General features: G+C 43.9%; 3 protein-coding genes across 4 annotated transcripts in view; 1 reads left to right on the forward strand and 2 right to left on the reverse strand.

Moving 5' to 3' along the window:
* LOC109461938 (whirlin-like) overlaps window positions 1–10,255 on the reverse strand; it is a 27,197-nt gene extending 16,942 nt beyond the window's left edge. The window contains 4 exon segments of the mRNA XM_019758418.1: window positions 6,133–6,348; window positions 6,351–6,626; window positions 6,986–7,242; window positions 9,790–10,255. Of these exon segments, the coding sequence (XP_019613977.1) occupies window positions 6,133–6,348; window positions 6,351–6,626; window positions 6,986–7,234 (741 nt within the window). The 5' untranslated portion in view covers window positions 7,235–7,242; window positions 9,790–10,255.
* Window positions 10,256–11,002: 747 nt separating this feature from the next.
* LOC109462035 (CDGSH iron-sulfur domain-containing protein 3, mitochondrial-like) lies at window positions 11,003–13,424 on the forward strand. Of its 2 annotated transcripts, none has more exons than XM_019758527.1 (4): window positions 11,003–11,023; window positions 11,653–11,837; window positions 11,954–12,044; window positions 12,380–13,424. In XM_019758527.1, the coding sequence occupies exons 2-4, from the start codon at window positions 11,739–11,741 to the stop codon at window positions 12,610–12,612; spliced, it is 423 nt and encodes a 140-aa protein (XP_019614086.1). In that variant the 5' UTR covers window positions 11,003–11,023; window positions 11,653–11,738; the 3' UTR covers window positions 12,613–13,424. The 2 variants fall into 2 exon arrangements, with proteins under 2 accessions (XP_019614086.1, XP_019614085.1); XM_019758526.1 differs by having other exon boundaries at window positions 11,023–11,143.
* Window positions 13,425–14,813: 1,389 nt separating this feature from the next.
* Window positions 14,814–23,033, reverse strand: part of LOC109462031 (ras-specific guanine nucleotide-releasing factor RalGPS2-like) — a 68,086-nt gene continuing 59,866 nt past the window's right edge. Inside the window, exons 14-19 of the mRNA XM_019758517.1 lie at window positions 21,747–21,856; window positions 18,910–18,964; window positions 18,456–18,523; window positions 17,903–18,042; window positions 17,314–17,419; window positions 14,814–16,013 (exon numbers count right to left, since the gene is read on the reverse strand). Coding sequence (XP_019614076.1) covers window positions 15,892–16,013; window positions 17,314–17,419; window positions 17,903–18,042; window positions 18,456–18,523; window positions 18,910–18,964; window positions 21,747–21,856 — 601 coding nt within the window. The 3' untranslated portion in view covers window positions 14,814–15,891. The remainder of the gene's footprint in view (window positions 16,014–17,313; window positions 17,420–17,902; window positions 18,043–18,455; window positions 18,524–18,909; window positions 18,965–21,746; window positions 21,857–23,033) is intronic.

Raw genomic sequence — 23,033 nt, forward strand, 5'->3', positions numbered from 1 at the left:
TACATGTGTAGGTCTGGTGAGCCACGTACGACTTGGGTATTCTGCCAACCTGCCGCACCATCAGCACAAACTTACGCCCTACACGGAAAATCTGTAAACAGTAAACAATAAACAACAACAGTCAACAACAACAACAGCTGTGTAGGTGTGTTGATAACATCTGCCGACCTAGCATGCCAGAAATACAAAAATACATATGGCACACATGTAAAATCTGTTTACTAGATAACATGATAACAAAGTACAATAGTTGACAAAGGTAAATGAAAACATCTTGTAGTAGCTGTACATGTACATAAGTTTTGTATTATACTGGGCTGGGCAATTCTGCCAAACCCCACCTGTTCCCCCTCCCCCTTCCCAGCTGACACACCGTGGAACCTGCACTAACCTGATTACAGACTTCCCAAGAACCACACACATGCAGGCTCACGTTACCAGTTACCATGGATACACAGGCTATCGTTACCGGTTACCATGGATACGCAGGCTCACGTTACCGGTTACCATGGATACCCAGGGTCACGTTACAGGTTACCATGGTAACCAAATCTCCTCTGTCAGACATAATTAGATTACAGGAAATGTGGGGATCCGTAACAATGACCAGCAAAACCCACCTGCTGGAGTTTAACTCAGAAATGTGGGGACTTGAGGAAACCAAACAAGCTTAAGTCTCATGAAAGTTCATCTGTGTTGGTTAATGTTAAATGTTAAAAGTTAAAACTTTTTATCCAACACAAGTCTACTAAGTAACACCAGAGGGACTGGTCAAAAGATGTAGGTGAGGATCTTTGGGTCAGATCAAAAGTTTTAACTTTAAACAAGCTTTATTTGTAGTCTTGACAGTCTCCCTTTCATTTCTCTACATAGAGCAGCACAGTGTGACATGTTAAAAAAACAGTGTGACATGTTACGACTCGCCTTACCAGAGACTGTGTTTGAAGCTGTGGTTGCACATGTCCATGGCAAAGGTATGAACAGTTAGTCTAACTGTCATAATCATAGCCCTAGTTTCGAACTGTTGCAGACTGAATGCTGCCCAGTTGGGCTGACTTTATTTGCTAAAGAGGCGTGACACGAAGCAAAACATCCTGGTTTGGACAACCCCACCCCTCTAACATCCATCAGCTGTCTAACCCCACCCCTCTAACATCCATGAGCTTTCTAACCCCACCCCTCTAACATGCATGAGCTTTCTAACCCCACCCCTCTAACATGCATGAGCTTTCTAACCCCACCCCTCTAACATCCATGAGCTTTCTAACCCCACCCCTCTAACATCCATGAGCTGTCTAATGTATTTACCATGGAATTCAAATATAGTGGCTCAAAAAGGTACCTCCTAACCAGTTTTATAGTTTGGAGTTTTGAACAGTTGGTGCACTTGAAGTTGGAAAGTGGCTGTCTATAATTCCACTGGTGTGGCACTTGAATTGTTCTTCGGGTGCAGGTTGACCTTGACATACCAAATGTGACAAATAAAGGATTTAATGAGTTACAATCTGGATTACAGCACTCAGCTGACCAGGTCACAGGTCACTACACGGGAAAAATGTAAACAAACAGGAACAGGACCAGCCTGTAGGTAACTCTAGACCACTTCTGGGGAACTATACACTTCTCACGCTTACAAGTTAAGGAACTGTAGAGACTGCCTTTCACAACTTAAGCTGATGAAGTGCAAAAAGACTCACAAAAACATGGAAAGGTTTTTGGGCAGATTTCGGGCAGGATACTTTCATATTATTATTAACGTTAGGAACAAAAGTTATACCTCAGCTGTGTTACATCTGTCAAGATAAAAATTTAGGCCATAACAAAAATTAACATCTGATTATGTTGAAAATGAAATGTGAGGAGAGATTTAAAGGACTAGTGCACTTGGCATAATTATGCATCATTGCAGAAAACTTGACAATGTGTAGCAGTGAGCATATAATCTACTGTTGTCTAATCTATAGTTGTCTATCCATCTATCTATCTATCTATCTATCTATCTACCGATATCTATCTATCGTCTGCTGAGTTAACATTACAAATTAAAATCATAACAGACAGAGCCATATATTATTGCACACTTTCAAAATTTACAAAAATTATCCCCATAGTTTAAATGTTCCTGTGAAAAGTTTGTTTAGGAGTCCCAGAGGCACCCATTTTACACCTGGGTGGAGTAAGAAAAGTCACATTGACTGATTTAACGCCTTTCCCTAACATCTTGTCAGGAATGCCAGGAATAGTATATTAAGTGCTAGCCTAGCCAGTTGTACTCAGCCATTTGACCCCATTCAGCCCTTATGTACAGGTTACATGTGGGCCTTTATGCCTGCACAGATGCAGGTACTACAATAATAAACATCATGCAGACTGACAGGAACACAACAGAACCTCCTGCTTTATTCATGACATGGGGGAGGGGGGCGTCCTTCAAACCAAGGTCAGATGCTGTAACCATGGTAACAGCCTGATAGTCATGATTTAGATCATACCAATTTGTAAGGAAGGGGTGAATCTTAATCACTTATTCAAATAAATGAAAAAAAAGTTGTGGGGAAGAAGAGTTTTTCAAGTATTTATGAGTCAGATTTCATTTATCCGAAATTTTTGCTGAAATACACTTGACCTTCAGCCATCTTGAAAATATTCCAAGTTGGTTCAAGGTCACCTGAAGCTGGCAACATTCTACTTATTTCATCTTATATGGTGCATAATTATATTATTATTTGTATATTATTTGTTAAGTTTTTAGTTTGGGTGCACCCAGTAAGTGCACTTTTCCCCAAAGATAAATTTTGAGCCCTGCGTGTGTAAAGCTTGATGGAAGATCCGATGACATGATTGAATTTCCCACATTGCGGGAAGACATTTGACTTTTGTTGGCACCAGTTCTGCACAGGATAATCTACATGTCAGCCTGGCGGGGTCATCTGAGGACAGCTGACAGATGGAGGCATATGCTACAGTCTGCCGGGTTCAAGTCCGTGTTCTAATTTTGGTTCTCTCCGAGTCACGGTGGATTCTGACACAGGCTGAGACTCATTTTCATCTGGCTTTCTCAAGGCCAAGTTGAAAACTTCAATCATTATTATCTACACCAGCCAATAATGATGTTATGTAAGGGCGCGAAATTCATTTTTGGGAATGGGTGCATAAAGAAAAATTTAGGCGCACCATATACAATAAAATAAGTAGAATGTCAGCAAAAACTAATTATGTTTCATTTCTAAAGAAAGTACTACAGTGATTTTATCATTTTTCTGGCACTAAAAATAAGTTAAGATGTAAGAATATGCTGTGTACTTGGGTGCACCCACAGAAAAAAAATGGGTGCACAGCACACGTACATGCACCCAGTATTTCCAGCCCTGTATATAATATTGCATGTGTGATCTATTAAGTAATTTGTCCATTGATGTAGGACCAGAAAAAACCTGGTCACAAGCACAAAACCTACTTAAAGAGCACATCTGGGCAAGCCCCAAAATTCACACCTGCAACACAAATGGGACGTTCCATACAGAGGTTTTTCTACCACAGCAAATAGCTTCTGCAGTGGTATCTCTCCTTGGTGCTGAATAACAACATCTACAGAACCACCACAAAATTCTATATTATAACTTCCACAGTATTTACCTACTAGTACCTGGGCTCAAAATACTTGGTGCTAACAGGTTCTACAGTTTTTACCTACTGGTATGTCCTGCTTAGTACCAGTCTGCAAACCACAGCTTGCAGTCCCACTGCTAACTGCTATAGCAGTGTCTGTCCCTGGTACTGAATAACATACATCCACGGTAGAACCATGGCAAGATTGTATGTAGGTACCACTGTATTTACCTAATGACCTATTGCCTGCTCAGTGCTGTAGCAGTGTCTGTTGCTGAATAATAACAGCTAAAGAGGAACTACACATCTTCCATAAGCTCTGTACCATACCTACACATCGAATCAGTACCTTTCACAAGCCCAGCTCTACTCTAAAGCAGTCCCTGTCCCTGGTTCTAAATAACAGCCATAGAGGGACCACATATTTTGGGAGTAATAAAATACATTACCTGTATGTTGTATGTAGTTATACCTGGTACTTTAGATTGTAGATCCTGTCAGTCTGACATATTTAGGTTATGTTTGTGGATTTAAGGTAATCAGGCATGAAGGTAAACAAACCTTCATCCCAGCTGATCTTATCTTATCTTAACTGTGGACAGATGTCTACATTATCACAGCTGTAACTATACATAACTGTACAGTCACCTAAACTATCACAACATACATGTATGTACATACATGCTGAACCAGGCTGTACAGTCACCTAAACTATCACAACATACATGTATGTACATACATGCTGAACCAGGCTTGTTGTGGACAGATGTCTACATTATCACAGCTGTAACTATACAGCCTTAGAATCTATCACAACCTACTATGTTCTTAACTTCACTCAAGCCATTATCCAAACTGTGCTGTGCTTGTCCTAGAGAGCAAAACAGTCACTCACTCATCTAAAGCCAAGCTGTGGTCAAAACAAACACACATGTACTGAAAACAGGTGGTTGTTCTTAGAAACTCTAACTCAATAAATCAGCCCCCCCCCTTCCCACAAACACTCATATTTCACACTTTTTTTTACTTCAGGACTCCTCTGCTTGGAATCGCATAGTCTATATGTAAGCCACCATTATCTATTAGTATTTCAGCATTTTACATGTTACATCAGTAGAAATCTAAAGCACAAAGCGCCCTGCCCTACTGATCTATACTGTGTATAATATCTTACTCAAAGTGTTATCAAAATCTATCTAATCTATCTACCATAATTGCAGTTCCTGTAATTGATGTGATTTCCTATGACTTTGGCTTTTTTTAGTCCTGGATCTTCAGAGCAACTGTAATTTTGACCCCTTAGAAAAGAATACATCTATTATATATTTAGCACAAAACAATTTTCACGCCCTGCCCAATGTATGTGTATGGTATCTTACTCAAATTGCTAAAAAAAGCTATCTAAATACACTATGATTGAAACCAACATAATTGCAGTTCCTGTAATGAAGCTATTTCCCTTTCCTCTGTCCTGACAATAGGAACCTGACATCTATTATTTATACAGGCTTTGTCAGGATGACATTTGCAAAGGGGCAGGCTGGGGGCAGTATGCACAATACATGTACAGGCTGGGGGCAGGGGACAATACACTAGGGCTGCGGACCGGTACACTGTACCGGTCCAATACCGTAAAAATCGTTTCGGTACAGGTCCAAAATACCGGATCATGAAGTAACGAGTATATACCGAAATAGCTAGTTTACACCATGTATATGACTTAAGATAGGTAAATGCTACCACAAAGACGAAAAATTAGCACTGGAAAAGACGTTAACACCGTCGATTGATTTGAGATCCTCAGTCTCACTAGACATCGCGAGAGTGTGGCTGATCCAGGGTTGTGATTGGTCAACAAACTCAAATCAGGTCAGAGGCCTTTGTTGCTTTTGTGTTGTGTCTGTATTTTGCCGCGTAAGCCTCCGTGAAGAACACGTGTTAATTTGTCAAATTGTTCAGGTACAGGTACAGGTCCGGACCTGTACCTAAACCTCTGTACCGGTACCTGTACCTGTACCTGATGTTGCGTTTAGGTACGCAGCCCTACAATACACACAACACACAGGTAATACATGCTGGGGGCACAGGGACAATCTACACAACACACAGGTACACAATATACAGGTTATACATGTTTGGCCATGGGGGCACAGGGAACAATCTACACAACAATCTACACAATACATGTGGGGAATACATGCAGGGGGCAGGGGACAGTACAGAGGTAATACCTGGATTCTACACAACACCTGTAATACCTGTATTGGGACAGGTAACACCTGTATTGGTACAGGTAATCAGGATTACACACCTGATAATATCATATCATGTAGCACACCTGTGGTATGTTACAAAGGTATCACACCTGGAACAGAGTAAGAAAAATAAACAAGCCTGCACAAGCTACAAGTAATACGTGTATCATAGAGCATATGGCATATAGCATATGTTCCTTATCTGCCAATTGTGCTATGCACAATACATTAAGGGTTTGCGCATGGCAACTAGAAACTTAAGTCTCACCTTGGCAGCTTCTTCGTGAGTCATTTTCTCAAAGTTCAGGTCGTTGACCCTTAAGATCTGATCGCCCACGAGAAGGCCCTCCTTCTCCGACAGACTTTCCGGGTCGACGCACGAGACGTAGATCCCGACGCCGTGCTCCCAGCCGCCGCGGATCGAGAACCCCATCCCCTCCTTAGAACTCGCCGGTTTCTTAATCACGATCTTACGCACGTCTTGTAAGGAGTCCGTCGCAAAGTTCTGCGGCTCGTTCGTTTTCTTGTAGGTTTAGTCTTGAGTTCCGGCTCGGTTGCGGTGGCGGGCGGTTTTCGCGTGGTGGCCATCTCCGGTTCGGATATCGTGCTGACTGGACGGTTTAGGAGTTCGACGCTCCCCCGGCTTAGCGGGCGGCCGGACGCGACGGGCATGCTTGCCGCGCGGTGGATCCCCGGCGCCTTCGACAGAAACGCTTCGGACGTGTGCATGTCAAACAGGGCCTGGTCTGACTTCGGGATCACCTGCCAACGAGAAACAGTCATTACTTCAAATATCATCTTATCAACCAAGAATTGAGGTGTTCAAAAACTCGTATTTCCATAGAACTATCGTAGACTAGGACTTGTTGCCACTAAAACACAGTTTAAACAACTCCTGCAATCAAAAGTGCAAAGATTGAGTGTAACAAGTCCTTCGGTGTGAAATAGCTAGCTACCACCATGCCACGTGCCTGCGAAGTTGGTGTATAACACAGAAGAGCGGTTAAACCGGCTACACCAATACAGATATGGATTGCTTTGTGATCTAACTACTGGTGCGTTATGCCGAAGGGCTTTAATATACCCGGTCCGGCTATACAGAAACAGAAACAGCTACAGACCTTCCGTAGCAGTGAGAAAAGCTGCCGTTTTTCGGGCGTGTCCAGGAGAATGCGGAGGTTATACACGAGGTCGTACACGTTCCGTTTGTAGTGATAATCGTTCAGCGCCTGCACGAACTCCTGCCGCTCGGCCTCGTCCAGAGAAACGTTCAGATGGTCGTGCAGACGGCGTACGTTACTCGACAACGACCTCCGACCCAGGCTACGCGTCTCCACGTGCATCATGGGATCACCACGCTTCGCCGCCATCTTGGATTCTGGGACAAAAGGACAAACAACAAAAACAGTCACCACAAGAAACCATCACGAACCTTGGTATGTACCAAGTGAAACCCAGTATCTAGAGACTTAATAATAATAATAATATATAATAATTAGATATAATAATTAGATAGACATAAAACAAGGCCAAAACAAGAAATATAAACATATAATGAAATGATTCCATGAATGAGCAACAGTTGCAAATAACTTAGTCTGATTCCCTGAAGTTAGTCTAAGTTTTCTCATTCCAAAATGATGTAAACCTTTCTTCTTACATCAAACATTTTTCTGTTGCTTTTTTTATTTTGTATATTAAGAGTAAGACTGTATGAATGTTACTTAATACATACATGTACATGTGATATACATACCGGTATTTAAATGCAAAATGTTGCTGAAATAAAATGGAATCCACCATGACAGTTGAGGGGTTAAAGTCATGGAGCTTAAGTTCTAATCTGCCGTGACATTTGGGGGTTAAAATTAGAGTTACGAAGCTCAAGCATTTTATGGTTTCCTGACAAGGGAAGGTGGTTCTCACCAATATATAATTTTTTCCATTCTGAAACATATTCTAAGCATTAGAAATCTTCAGTTTTCGTCCTGCTTCTGTTGTTTTAACTTACACAGTGCTCAATCTGAATGGATTTCTGATGTCACCTGCACTAAGTCCAGGTAAGAGGTGTGTAAACTATCGTGTGCAGGTTTGTTTGCTGAACTGATCGTGTGCAGGTTTGTTTGCTGAACTGATTGTTGCCAGCTGTGAACTGCCAAACACAGAAATTAGACGGTTCCGCCTCAGTCTTCAATCAGACCCCATAAATCCACCTTCCTGACACACACAGATCTTTTCATTGTCTGGTGCAGATCATACTGAAGTTACCTGCACCAGTGCAGGTGTACAGGAAACTAGGCCTAGAAAAAAAAATGTTGTGGTGGTCCCGACCGACCCTAGCCCCTTTTTTTGTGGACCCCTGAAAGAGACATAAACTTTCGAGCTGATCAACCTTTTCTAGCTCCATGACCTGACATCTGAGTGATCAAACTTTGTACAATCGGTTTTCCAACATATTGACATTGAAACTATAAGTTAATAATGCTCCTGCAAGTGTTGCATTGTAATACATTTAAATAATCGCATTTGTATCTGTTCACTAGAAAAGGAGAAAAAGAAAATCCCTACATGCACAGTCTACTGACCCTAATTTTTTTAGGACATAAAACAGGAAATACAACATTTTTTCCAAGCCCCTAGATTCCAGCTTTTGTTTCTTTAAAAAAAAAGTACAACACATGACATTACTTGATACAGAGATTTGTTCAACCTCTGGTCCGAGATTTAACGATTTTAACTTCTGACTGATTTCAGCAAATAAAACCTCCCACTTTCTCACCAAACAGGTGCGGTCGCGTTGTTTAAACTTCTAACTTCTATTTATAGAAAGATTTCACACAATATACTTAGTCTAGTAACCTGCTCTACAACGTTTATCCACGTACTCGGACTGTCCATTATGGACTGATTGTTGGTAAAGCCGCAGATTTTTACTCGAGTCGTTAACGAGGTTTAGATGATCTAATAACGAGCTTCATTCCTGACGTGACTGAGTTAAAGATGACCTGTTAATGGGTGGACCTTGACCCTTGGCGGAAGGTAAGGAAAGTAAACAAATCGTCGCTGCGTTGTTTACTTACGGGGAGGGGGTAAATAAAAATGTCTGTGGGCACATCGGCGATCCAAACGCACCGAAACATTCACTGTTACCCTCAGACACAAACTCTCTTCAGGATTCTTAAGCTACTAGTATTATACTTCTTGAATGGCGCAGAATATAATTTGAGAGATGAAATTTGATGAATGTGAAATTTCATGTATGTGTGAGAAAAATGTGAAGAATTGTATGGGTTTATATATATAAGCAACAATTTCCTGCTTGTTTCATGCATAATAAATTTGTTGCCGTTGATGTAATGAAAGGAAATTAAGCTACTGTAAATTTAAAAGTCTAACATTTATGAACATCTAGGAATAAATTTGAACTCCCCTCCCCCACAGCTTGCCTACAGTAGCCCAAAACCTGATACTGCATCGGATATGTCACAAAACAGATACTTAATCTCGTTATACCTGGAACTAACCTTAATAAACCCACCTGTACATAAGTACGGAGTGATATTAGCGTGTTTATTTCCCTGCAGGTAATTTGTAGGACGACAATAGCGCCAAAATCCCGGGTGACATGCCAGGAACAATGGCTGAACTGCTACACCCTCATAACAATGTAGCCATTTAATGTTAATGTAGCCATTAAGGTGCAGGGCGCGAGGATTGTTACATTTCACATCCAAACTGCTACAGTCAGAAGCGTTACGGGAATTAGAAAATGTTGCTATTTTGGGGTTGGATTTAAGTGGACCGTAAGGAAGGCGTCAGTTTTGTATAAAATATATCAGATTTTTTTTTTCTATTTTGGGGCCGTCGGCGTTTCTTTCGGGAACGTAAACGTCATCCTGTAGCGTTCGGGTTTACGTAACGTTACCTGACGTACTGCGGCGACGTTCGGCGGCCCACCTGACGCTGCTGACGTCGTGCTGAGGTGCTCCTGACGGCAAAACGTCGCACCTGTCGCCGCTCGCACCTGTGAGGTGCCGTGTAACGGTCCGGGGTTAGCGGGCTGGTCCCGCTCAGTTACCGGGGGCTAGCAGGCCGGCTGGGCGGCGCTGGGCGGGCCCGGGTCCCCGCATGGCACCTCGGCAGCGTCTCGGTAAGGCGTTACGGCGAAAACCGCGGAGAAAAAGACGGAAACATGACGGAAAACCGGTGAAATATCGTCACCATTCCTCGCACCTGCTGCACCTGTAGCCTGCAACTACCCACTGCGCAACCCGTCTGCGCAGGGCGGATCAGATGACAGCATCACAAGTAGCTAGACTCGCTACCAGGCAACGTGGTGGGCGTTACGTTAGCCTCGCTCTTACTGCTTTCAATCGGAATAATCGCTGTACAGCAAGGGACAGATCAGTAGCAGGTAGACTCGCTCCCAAGCAACGTGGTGGGCGTTACCTAGCCTCATTCTTACAGCTGTCAAACAAAAAATCACTGTTGTACAGTACGGGAGAGATCAGTAGCAGATAGACTCGCTACCAGCCAATGTGGTGGAGTGGCAGTAGCCGAGATCCAGTAGCTCGAAGTCGGAAATCATTCCTAGAATTAGTAGAAACCATCAGTGTCACAAGCAGTTAGACTCGCTCCCAGCCAACGTGGTGGGTGGGTGCAGCTTAGCCTCATTCTTACAGCTACCAGCGTCACTAAAGCTGATAGAGATTGACAGAAATTGAGAAAATTGTCGGGTTTGTCTCATATCAGTAATATTTCTTACATCATTTAATTCAGTTTTAGATGTAGGTGAAGTGAAATGAAATTTAGTTGAGAAAATCTTATGTGCACTGAAAGTTTTCACATAGAGCTGTCACAAATGACTTTGTGACTTGATAAAGGAAGATTTTCTCGAGAGTTTAATGAGGAATTGCCATACTTAGCCTGGGACTGCAGGCCTGTCGTGCTGGTGGAACGGTTTGCGTTCTTTCCTTCTTGGAAAAAGGTGGAGAAGCACCAGAAACTGAAAAACTATTATTGCTGGTCCGTAGATATAAGATCTCCAACGGCATCGTGGAACAAAATATAACGGCAGCGCAGGCGTGATATATGATTTAGCGCTCACCAGACTGCAGTTTGCGTAGGCTCCGTTAGAAGTCGCTTCTGCACTGTCCTTGGTAGGACACAGAGTGTGTTACATGTGTAAAACGTTGTTTCTGTTCCTAACACTGAGGTTGTAGCCTCTTTGTTGATACATATCAGTAACGCGTTTGTCTCCGAGTTCTTGGGGCGTGAAGGTAACTTATATGGGGAGGGGGATATAGGTCCGGAAGGACCAGAATAGAAAAGTGGGCGGAATTTAGGCCTCTGAGATTAGCGAATGCGAAATGTGTGGAACTGTGGGAGGGGGGCGAGAAGTACATGTAACGTTATATGGTGTTCACAGACCTGACAAACGTTATAAAAGCACAACGGAGAGTCTCAAAGATGGAAATGTTTAGATTTTGTTTAGTTCCATTTCCTAAAGTCATGAAGTTAATGTTTTACATGTCAATTAAAAGAGCATGCATGACAGCTGGCATCTTAATTCGTCTCAGATGCACACACAACATATAAGTCATATAAACCTCCAAGCAGATCCTAGGGTGGCAAAAGAAAGTATCAAATTGGCCAGGCAGGATCCATTTGCCAGAGAGGGTCCAAAAATGGATACTAGTACTGCCTGGGCAATTTGGTTTGTCTTTTGCCACCCTATCTAGGATCTGCTTGGAAATTACTCAATAACAGTCTCCTTACCTCATAATAGTTCATAGAACAGGACCCGTTTCTGGCTCGACGCCCAGAAAATTCTGAGGTCCAGCCAGAATCTACTGTCGTCATGGAAACCACACAATGACTGACACGACCTCGGCCGACCCGGAGGAGGCACAGGCTGTTGCCATGGCAACACAGCCTCCCGCTGACAAGCAGCTGTACCCGGCCGTTGCCATGGTAATGACATTTGACCTGTCTGAGTATCTTGTGTGTAACTGTCTTTTATATGTTGTTATTTGGGTGTTTGTACTGATCTGATGGCTGCTTGTACTTTTTTTGTTTGTTTACACCAGTATGGCCCCTGCAACGTGTTTGACCTTGAGCCTGGAAAGGTCAAACTGTGGTGCCGCTGTGGACTCAGCAAGAAGCAGCCCTGGTGCGATGGTACATCCCAAACACCCCTCCACATGTAAATGGTACAGCCAAGCAACCACTAGTTGTAAATGACACCTAGCCTCTACCAGGCTCCGGAGGCGGCTGGAAAAAGTAGAAAATGGCCAAATAAAGAGAGATAACATGTCGGGGGAGTTGGTCCGCTAGATGCAAAATGTACTCTCTTGAACTCCCCAGGCATGTTATCTATTTGGTCAATTTTTATTCTTTCCTGCGGCCTCCTGAAGCTAAATGGTGCCCCCCCCCCCTTCAGTTAAAATTGCCTGCTTTACATTTTAGTCTATTGTAGCCTTCTTATAACTACCTGGTCAAAATTGTCATTCCAGGTTCTCACAAGGGAACCGGTATCACCCCCCTGCGTTGGCAGGTCCCCCCCCAGCCCCAGCGACTCTACGCTCTCTGCGCCTGTAAATACTCCGCAGACCCCCCCTACTGCGACGCTACGCACACCAACCTGCCCTGCCAGGTACTGCAGCGACAGGGGGCGTGCCTAAACAAGGATGGGCACGACAAGAGCACCAAACTCTGCACAGGGTGTGGCTGGGTGCCCGACTTCTGACACCTATTGACTGTGTCAGGTATTGCAGCTGCAGGACACCTGCTGACTCTGCCTGGTACTGCAGCGACAGGACACCTGCTGGCTGTGTCTGGTACTGCAGCAGAATTGGGACAAATGCAGGACAGTGCAAATTGTACATGTAGATGATGTAGCCTTATATGATAATATTAGGCTTGGTTTTGGACAGGTTTACAGGATAGTTGCTGTGTCTCAACAGGAGTCAGGACAGTAATAAGAAGTGCAAGTGTGATGACATCCATGTATTCGACTTGACTTTGCCATTGTTGCCTTTAAATTTGATATATCATAATAGTTACTTTATTGTCTGTTGAAAGTGGCTAGAGATTTTTGAGATGAATAAACTAAACCTGAATCTGGTCTGTATTTTGTAGAATCTTATTATACTCCTACTATAGCTAGGTCTGCTTGAGTCTGAAATCCCTGTCTGACAAGCAAAATGTGAATAAAACAAACAAACATGTTTAAAGTTAAAACTTTAGATATAACACAGAAAGTTCTCTCACCTAGAGCTTTCACCCTGGTCTTCCTCAGTAGACTGACCCAGTAAGGCTTGTCAAGTGGCTTCTTTGAAGTGTGACATCAGCAAAGTGTGTTGGATCTAGAGTTTTAAAGTTTAAACTCTAAACGAGTAACTACCAACACAGATGAACTTTCATGATAAAGAAACGAATACTTGACACATGAGGTGGTTATGAGGGTTGTCCCCCTCCTTTCTTTGACTGTGAAAACTTTACCCACAATCCTCATGATGTACCCACAATGCACCAGATACAAGCTACCAGATTTAGTTATATATAATAAGAAAAACCTCCTAAATACTGAAGGTCTCTGAGTAGCAGAATAAGTTAATTTGAATTGAATTGAATTAAAATACAACACACAAAAATTCAGTGAATGTGAAACTATAGTGACTACAGAACCTTCACCAGTACTGTACATAGGAGAGCATCAGTTCGCATGGTTTAGCTTTAGCTAGCTCGGCTTACAGACAATTATTTTACTACACACTTCCTGAAATATAAAGTCTAAAACCCATGACTCAGAGCAGGGTGAGAAGCACAGCAACACAGGACTACAGAAAGGCTGGTTTGTCGTCAGTTTCAGAGCTAACACTGCTAACCACGGTCTTCTGCAAGCTAAAACAACTTTGTACAAAATTCACAGGTACATTTATGGTCATGCAGTACAAATATGGTCGTAAAGTACAAATATGGCCATACAGTACAAATATGGGAATACAGTACAAATATGGCCATACAGTACAAATATAGTCATACAGTACAAATATGGTCATACAGTACAAATATGGGCATACAGTACAAATATGTGCATACAGTACAAATATAATCGTAAAGTACAAATATGGGCATACAGTACAAATATGGGCATACAGTACTAATATGGTCATACAGTACAAATATGGTCATGCAGTACAAATATGGGCATACAAGCCAACCAAAATTTCCACATATTTGAGTTATCCTCCATTGTAGCAGAAGGAAGTGTGAGTAAATCGTGTTCCCCAACACCTACAACTGTGCAGTTATTGTGCCTTAATAAAAGTAGCACCGGCGTTCGCTTAGCTGGGAACAGTCTAAGTGCAGCAAACAGACCAGGTCTGAAATGCTTCACACAAGCTACACATCATTAAAGCAAGAAAAGAAACAAACTAACTGTACTGCCTTATCCCATTGCATGAGTTCACAGCTACAGGCTAGTCCTGTTCACCAAATAGCTACGATTATGGCAGTCAGAAAACATGGCAAACCAGAGAAGGCCCAGAAATCAACCTCTCAGGTTTCAAACTTTCCACATTATTCTTGAGTCTTCTCAAATCTTTCACAGCAAACGCACAATCATTGAGTCACTTCTTAAGAGCAGCTCATTGCTTCAGTCAGTTTCGAGTGGCTCTTAAAATCATGTAAAAGTAATCTTAAAGCTTACACCTTTAAAAGTTGTTTTGAGGAGTTTGTTGGGTCAGCTTTGCACTGTTCTCCACAAATATGGACATTCTCTTAGGGGCATTTCAAGCAAACATCGCACACCCTTGTCATTAAGGATTAGTTACTGTAGTAGGGTAAGTCTTGAGAACACATGAATGGCCAGTAGTACTGAAGACTGTGGTGTTTCCTGTTTCCCCACACATGAATGGCCAGTAGTACTGAAGTCTGTGGTGTTTCCCCCACACATGAATGGCCAGTAGTACTGAAGACTGTGGTGTTTCCTGTTTCTCCACACATGAATGGCCAGTAGTACTGAAGTCTGTGGTGTTTCCTGTTTCTCCACACATGAATGGCCAGTAGTACTGAAGACTGTGGTGTTTCCTGTTTCCCCACACATGAATGGCCAGTAGTACTGAAGACTGTGGTGTTTCCCCACACATGAATGGCCAGTAGTACTGAAGTCTGTGGTGTTTCTCCACACATGAATGGCCAGTAGTACTGAAGTCTGTGGTGTTTCCTGTTTCCCCACACATGAATGGCCAGTAGTACTGAAGTCTGTGGTGTTTCCTGTTTCCCCACACATGAATGGCCAGTAGTACTGAAGTCTGTGGTGTTTCTCCACACATGAATGGCCAGTAGTACTGAAGTCTGTGGTGTTTCCCCACACATGAATGGCCAGTAGTACTGAAGACTGTGGGGTTTCCCCCACACATGAATGGCCAGTAGTACTGAAGACTGTGGTGTTTCCTGTTTCCCCACACATGAATGGTCAGTAGTACTGAAGTCTGTGGTGTTTCCCCACACATGAATGGCCAGTAGTACTGAAGACTGTGGTGTTTCCTGTTTCCCCACACATGAATGGCCAGTAGTACTGAAGTCTGTGGTGTTTCCTGTTTCCCCACACATGAATGGCCAGTAGTACTTTAGTATGTAGTATTTACTGGCAGTGTTTCCTTACACAGTGCATAGCTGTACAATACAACACTGACCAGCTGAATTGCACCGTAGGTTCTGTTATGCACCATTGCACATCAGTACAGGAGCATTTCGTATTGCAGCATTCTGAGATGTTAAAGTCCCTCTATAGCACCAGCGAGTCGGTTAAAGTTGCAGCAGCCTTGGCTTTAGTTAGTCCATCCGGGGTCATTCAAACGACACAAGTAGTTTCAAGTTTCAAGTCCATCCGGGGTCATTTGAACGACGCGTGGTTCGTCTTTGGTCATAAAAACGACACGCGTAGTCCATCTGTGGTCATTTGAATGACACGCGTAGTCCTTTTATGGTCGTTGGAACGATACGCGTAGTCCATCTGTGGTCATTCGAATGACATGAGGTTTGTTGGCCCCTGTTTCTGCGCCCCTTTGGTAGCCTCGCCCAGGTGCTGGTACCACAGGTGGGCATTCAGCTGGCTTCCTGCCTGGAACTTGTACGTGTTTCCTAGAAAATACAGAGAAAAGACAGTCAGCTCCATATGTATTTCCTGAAAATTTGTACAAAACAGTCAGCTCTCCATAGCCTGGGTACCATCCTACTTGTATGCCGGGGCTCCCACACTCGCTTCCCTAAGAAGTAGTCTGGAAATGGTTAGATCTGAACCGTCTGGCTCGGTCAGATTTTGCCCGAGTGTGCTGATTGGTCCCTTCTGTCTTGTTCATTAGCCTAACGTCCTTCTCAGTATGTGGTGATGCTTATCTCCTGCCTGCCCAGCAGGTATCACTGACCAAGGAAGGAGTTGTTTATTTATCTTGGATGGAGTGGAGTAGCCATTGAGAGACACTGTTGTCATGATTTTGCTAACATTTGAAGTAACAGAGCCACAAAGAACAGGCTGAATAAAAGTTCTAAACGGGAACTATGCGGCTCCAGATGTCTTACTGAGGGACGACTGCGTGTGCAAGATGTCGGTAGCTTGAGGAATGAATCCCCTCTACTATATAGAGCCACAAAGAACATTTTGCTTAAAGAAAACTACAAGAAATTGTTGTACTCAAGGTAAATTTGTGGCTGCACTTGTCATACATATGCAGCAACTTTTTGCCCTTACCAAAACAGCACATGGCAACGTGGACTTTGTACTGATGGGTCATCTACTAGTGGAAGAGGCTCCGCCCAGCCCTCCCCATGTGGCCTACCTCATTATGTGATATCATCACCAAGCCAAATAGATACAAGCGTTTCCAGACTACTTCTTAGGGAAGCGAGTGTGGGAGCCCCGGCATACAAGTAGGATGGTACCCAGGCTAAGCTCTCCATCTAGAATGTGTAGGAATTACATCAAAATTGAGTCAAAATAGGGAGTTGAAGGAACAGTTCACAGGCCAATCAGCACCAAGGACAGAACTGGCCTATCAGCATCAAGAATACAGTTTGCTGGCAAATCAGCACCAAGGACAGAGCTGGCCAATCAGCACCAAGGACAGAACTGGCCTATCAGCATCAAGAATACAGTTTGCTGGCAAATCAGCACCAAGGACAGAGCTGGCCAATCAGCACCAAGGACAGAGCTGGCCAATCTGCATCAAGAATACAGTTGGCTGCCCAATCAGCACCAAGGACAGAGCTGGCTATTTAACCTCAAGATAACAGTTTGCAGGCCAATCAGTATTAAGGACACAGTTTGCTGCAAAATCAGCACCAAGGACAGGATTGCCAATCAGGATTGGCACAGTTCACTGGGCAATCGGCAAGAACAGGGCTGGCACATCAGAGACAAGAGAAGGTGTGTGTAATTTCTCACCTTTGTCGGAGTCTGTGAGGAGGAAAATGTCGGGCTGGACCGGATTGTCTCCCCGGATCACCATCCAGCCGACAACAGACACAATCTTTCCTGGGGTGGACTTAAACTGCAGAAATACAGCAGACAGGTTATAAACTAACACACTAACACACACACACAAACACACACATGCTCACACACACACATGCTTACCCACACACACACATGCTTACACACACACACAGACACACACTCACACACACACACACACACACACACACGCACACATGCTCACACACACACACACACACACACACACACACACACACACACACACACACATGCTCACACACACACACATGCTCACACACACACACACACACACACACACACAGACATGCTTACACACACACAGACACACACACATGCACACACACACACACACACACTCGCACACATTCACACACACACATACTTACATGTACACACACACACATACACACACAGAGAAAACCAAAGGGTATTTCAATGAGGTCGTGAGGGTATGCATGGGGTTTACAGGATTACTTACATGGTGCCTGTCCTGAGGGTATGCATGGGGTTTACTTACATGATGCCTGTCCTGCCCCCGCAGTGATTTAGCTGCGTAGTAGATCAGCGAAGTCCCCCAGAGAGCCACCCAGTACCGCGTCCACGGCGCCACGCGAGGCTTGCTGCCGTTCTTCAGTATCGTCTTTCGTCTCAAGAACCCTGGGGAAGGGTCAAATTACAACATTTACATCTGCAGTATCGTCCTATGTCTCAAGAACCCTGCGAAAGGGTCAAATTACAACATTTACATCATCAGTATCATCTTACGTCTCCCTGGGGAAGGGTCAAATTACAATATTCATATCTGCAGCCACGGAAATACAGTGTATGTAGAAAAATACACATAAAATAGAAATTTTCAATTCTATATGCAACAAGACTAAATCCCATTTTTTCCTTCTCCAACTGCAAAATGCCTGCTTTAAATTCCGCTCTTCTCAAGACTTTAAATGAAAAATAATCAGATCTCCTGCAGTACTAGTTACAGGTGACAGAGGAAGCGGCTACTCTGTGTGCTGTACGAAACTGCAGTACTACCTGCAGGTGCTAGAGGGAGCCGCTACCATACCCACCTTGTATAGGGAACTGAGAAGCTGCCACGTCTCCGGGCGTGTCGGACTCAGGACTCTCACAGTACGAGCTGCAGAGGAGGAGGGAAGGTGTGATCAACTGGTCACCATAGCAACAGATGGGGAGGAGGGAAGGTGTGATCAACTGGTCACCATAGCAACAGATGGGGAGGAGGGAGGTGAGATCAACTGGTAACCATAGCAACAGATGGGGAGGAGGAGGGAAGGTGTGGTCAACTGTTACCATAGCAACAGATGAAAAGGAGTAGGAAACGTTTACATGTATATTTTCACAAGAAACATGTGCTGTCTGGCAGCTTTATGACCAGTACACATCCTTAAGTCCTGAAAAACACATGCACAGCCCAACTCACAAACTCTATGCACATCCTCCAGTCATGAAAAATGTCGTACATTCCAACTCACAAACCCCACACACATCCTCCAGGTGACCCACCTGTCCGGGTTGAAGATTTCTTGCTCATCGCTGACCTCTGACCCTTCGCTGCTTCCTGCAATGTCAAGTTAGACTTATGTTAAACACAACAGAAAACCCCATGCACATCCTCCAGCTGTCACAAACCCCATGGACATCCTCTGGCTGTCACAAACCCACTCAAACCCCATGTACATCCTCCAGCTGTGACGAACCTACACAAACCGCCTCGTCCCAACTTTACATCATGGTTACCCCCCACAGCGTGGCACAATGAGAGTAACCTGCTCACACCACAGTGACTGGACAATGTTAGTGCATGTACACAATTATAATTAGTGCATGTCTGCAGGTCTTTATAGTGCATGACAGTGCAGGTCTTTGTAAGTGCATTAGTGTGTGTGTGTGTGTGTGTACAATTTGTAAGTGTGTTAGCACGTGTGTAGACTTTCTTAGTGTACTCATGTGTGTTACATTGTTAGTGCATTTAATCATTTAGTGCATGTGTAGGGGACACAGTGAGCAGTAAGCAGTCAGGAACTCTGGTCACACTGAACTCAGACTCTGTAAAGTCATAAAAACTTCAGACCGTACAGGTAGCCTTGCATTTGGAATATTACTGGATGTGGATTAAAAAGTTCAGTCCATTTGAAGAGTCTGAGGAATATCATCTTTACTAAAGATTCTTTAGTTTATGTAGGTTATAATATCAAAGCACGATTATAATACTTCCTTGTTGTTGAGGGAATCCAATGTTAAATTCCAACTGTACAGTGACCAGAGTTGCCCTCAGGTCTGAGCTATTGTCGGTAGTCCCTGTCTTGTGTAGTGAGGAAGTCAGTGGGACATCAGCTACATGACTCCAGTCTGCCAAAGCTTCACTTCTGCATCTCAAATCTGCCTACCTCCACTACTCCATACTCTGGCCCAGAGAGACCTTCCGTCTAACTAAACAACTCTCCAGTCAAGAGAGATGGCTGCAGTGACAGAATCTGCCTAACTCTACAGCTGCATGCTGAAGCAAGTTTTATTATAATGCTGGAAACATGTTACATGTTACCAGCGCATGGCAATTATATTCAACTGCATTAGTACTCAGACAAACAAATTTAATTAGCTGGTACTTCCATCCAACTGGACACAATCAAGTGCACTAAAACCATTTTAAGCTAACACAACTGTTACTAAATAAATGTTTAAATTAAGCTACAGCCCATGGTATTTTGCTGCCCTGCAGAAATGAAGACAGAACTAACCTGATGCCAACACACGACACGAGTGCACAGAGAGAGGCAGAGAAATAATTACTCAGGATTAGCAGTCAGAAAGGATGAAAATTTCACTCAAAAACTTCACAAAACCTGATCACAAACGTGCAGCAACACAATCAAGAGATTTTTAATCAATCATCAGATTCAAATTATGATTTAAAAATTTTGCAATTCAGAATCTGATTATTGTAGATGAAAACGTGCATCAACACAATTAGCAAAGTGATTGTTGATTAGATTTAATTTTGATTCAGAAATCAGATCACTCACTGATAATCCGTGCAGGAAAATGATTAACAGTGCTGTTTAATTGCTGATTAGTTGATGGGAAGTTGTTTTGCACTAACGAACCTCTGTGGTGGTACGGGAAGCCGGGGAGGCACCAGAGACAGGGCGAGGTCAGCCGCCGCGCCGTCCGCGGGAACAGGTAGGGGTAGCCGGGAGGGGGGTAGCCGGGAGGGGGGTACTCAGGAGGGGAGTACCCGTCTGGGGGGGTACCCAGGAGGGGGGAGGCCCCGCAGGACTGTGAGCGGGGGCGGGGGGGTCTCCTGTGCCGGGCATGCGGCAGGGGGGGAGAGGCGGCCCGGACTGGCCTCCGCCGCACCGCTGCAGGGGAACAAACTACTGTCACTACGGGCGCCATGGCAACGGTCACCATGGCAACATACCTCAATCACTACGGCTACCATGACAACGGCTGTCATGACAACGGGTGCCATGGCAACACACCAGTGTCACTACGGTTGCCATGAAACCGTTGGCATGACACTATAACTCTTTAGCAAACATTAGCTCCACAACATTAGAACTTTAAAAACTGTTGTTTGGCAATAAGTAATGTTATTTGATGTTACTTCACAAGTCCCGGTGTGAACAGGTTAAACAACAGAGTGACATGTTCCTGTTTCAGTCCCGTTCGGTCAGTCCTGATGTTGTACTGAAATGTGAGTGGAGAAACGGGGGAGGGGGGTACATGCAATGTAGGTGGTTATGCAGTGAGATTATCATAAAAGAGACAATGTTTAACACAAGTGAGTTAAAGTTCAGCACTCTGGATGAGCGACCATCAGATGAGCAGAACTCTGGATGAGCAGAAACTAGGCAGAACCAAGGATCCAGGATAGAAGGCGAGAAAATCAGGCTGAACTTCTCATGACACAACCCCCTAACCCCCCCCTAACACCTCCCCCCCAGCCGATGTTTCAGTAGCTCCTCAGCTACCTTCCCGGATCCTACAGACACAATCTCACTCCTACCACACAAACATGTTTGAGGCTGTTTTATCCTTCAGCCAGTGCTGAGATGCCATTAAGTAACCCTCTCCCTGCTGCCTCACCCCATAACAAGACTAGTACAAACTCGGTGCCAAATGGCAACCTTAGCATGCTAAGTTAACCCTCTCCCTGCTGCCTCACCCCATAACAAGTACAGACTCTGTGCGAAACGGCAGAAGATTAACAAACAGAACTGACCTAGAGAGATGCCGTTAACCCTCTCCCTGCTGCCAGTAATACATAACAAGTACAAACTCAGTGCTAAACACTACCTTAGCATGCTGAAGGTTAACAGTTATCAGTAATTACTGACCTAGAGAGATGCCGTTAACAGAACCCTCGATGGACGCCACAGGAGACTCTTCCAGAACGCTGTCGTCAAGGAGATGGCGCGAACCATTGGCACCCGCGGGGGGAGGCGGGCTGCAGAGGGAAAAGACATTACATATACGTCGGACTCTTACTCCATTATTTATCATTTTCTATCATTACTGTGAATGGAAATTGTTAGTAAGACGACTATCATTATAATTAAAGTCATACATGGCTTTCAACCTAAGGCTCACTATCATTTCTTACTTATTCTTAGAGGGGATCATAAAATTGCTCGCATTGCAGTCTGTGTGTAACAAGATGACCACGATAGTATCTGTACCTGTAGCAGAGCAGACTTAGTCTAGCTTTTTGCAGGCACATGGCGCGACTAGGGCTGGTTGCATGTACGTTACTAACCCTTAGAGGCCTGCTACTCCTTAAAGCACTAGCACTTGCAGATTGTAATTAATCTCAGCAGAATTTATATACTTATATATAGCTATGAAATATAATTTTGTTTTGCATGAGTTGCCCCATCTCACAGCCATGTATGTTGCTGTAGTGGTAGGTATTGATAATGCTGAGAATAGGCACTTTTGTGACCCAACTGTTAATGGAGCTGTTTGTATCTGCCACAAACACACAGAACCAACATGGCTGGTGCCTGACTGTGCCTCTGGCTGGAGACTGTTGTTACTGTTGGGGACATCATACACAACTAGTACTGTAGCAGGCTGAATTAAAGTTGTAACTGGGAACTATGTCTTACTGAGGCACGACTGCGTGTGCGAGATGTCGGATAGCTTCAGGAATGAACCCACTGTACTATATACGTATTGCATGGCACTGGAGACTGCTGTTACTGAAGGGGAGATCTTGCCCAACTGCTAATGGGCACAATGTGTGGCTAGCCCACACACAGGACAAACACTTGGGCATTTATATTGAGCAGCACTGAAATACAAATGTGTAATGGATGTTGGAGGGAGGCAGCAGTGAAATAGTGAAGAACTGAAATGGGGGGGGGGCAGTATTGTAGTGGTGAAGAACAGGGCACATTGCAGGGTTTTGAAAGTTCAGAGTGTATTATACAACAGAATTCATAATTCCAATCAGTTGGCAAGATGAGCTGCCAGTCTTAGAAATGCTGCGTTGCATGAGTGTACAACAAAAAGTACATCCTTCCCTAACCCACAGCATCATTTAATTTGCAGCTATCATGTTTTTTTGCACCTGTAATGTCCTGGAGAGGTGAAAAATAAACCCGGATACCCCACCACACCCA

Source organism: Branchiostoma belcheri, unplaced genomic scaffold (genome assembly GCF_001625305.1).
Source record: "Branchiostoma belcheri isolate BF01 breed outbred unplaced genomic scaffold, Haploidv18h27 scaffold98, whole genome shotgun sequence".
NCBI lineage: Eukaryota > Metazoa > Chordata > Leptocardii > Amphioxiformes > Branchiostomatidae > Branchiostoma > Branchiostoma belcheri.

Coding starts and splice junctions, on each gene's coding strand:
- LOC109462035 (XM_019758527.1), top strand. CDS start 11,739: ATGACTGACACGACCTCGGCCGACCCGGAGGAGGCACAGGCTGTTGCC. Junction 11,838..11,953: donor TGTACCCGGCCGTTGCCATG/GTAATGACATTT, acceptor TGTTTACACCAG/TATGGCCCCTGCAACGTGTT. Junction 12,045..12,379: donor GAAGCAGCCCTGGTGCGATG/GTACATCCCAAA, acceptor TTGTCATTCCAG/GTTCTCACAAGGGAACCGGT.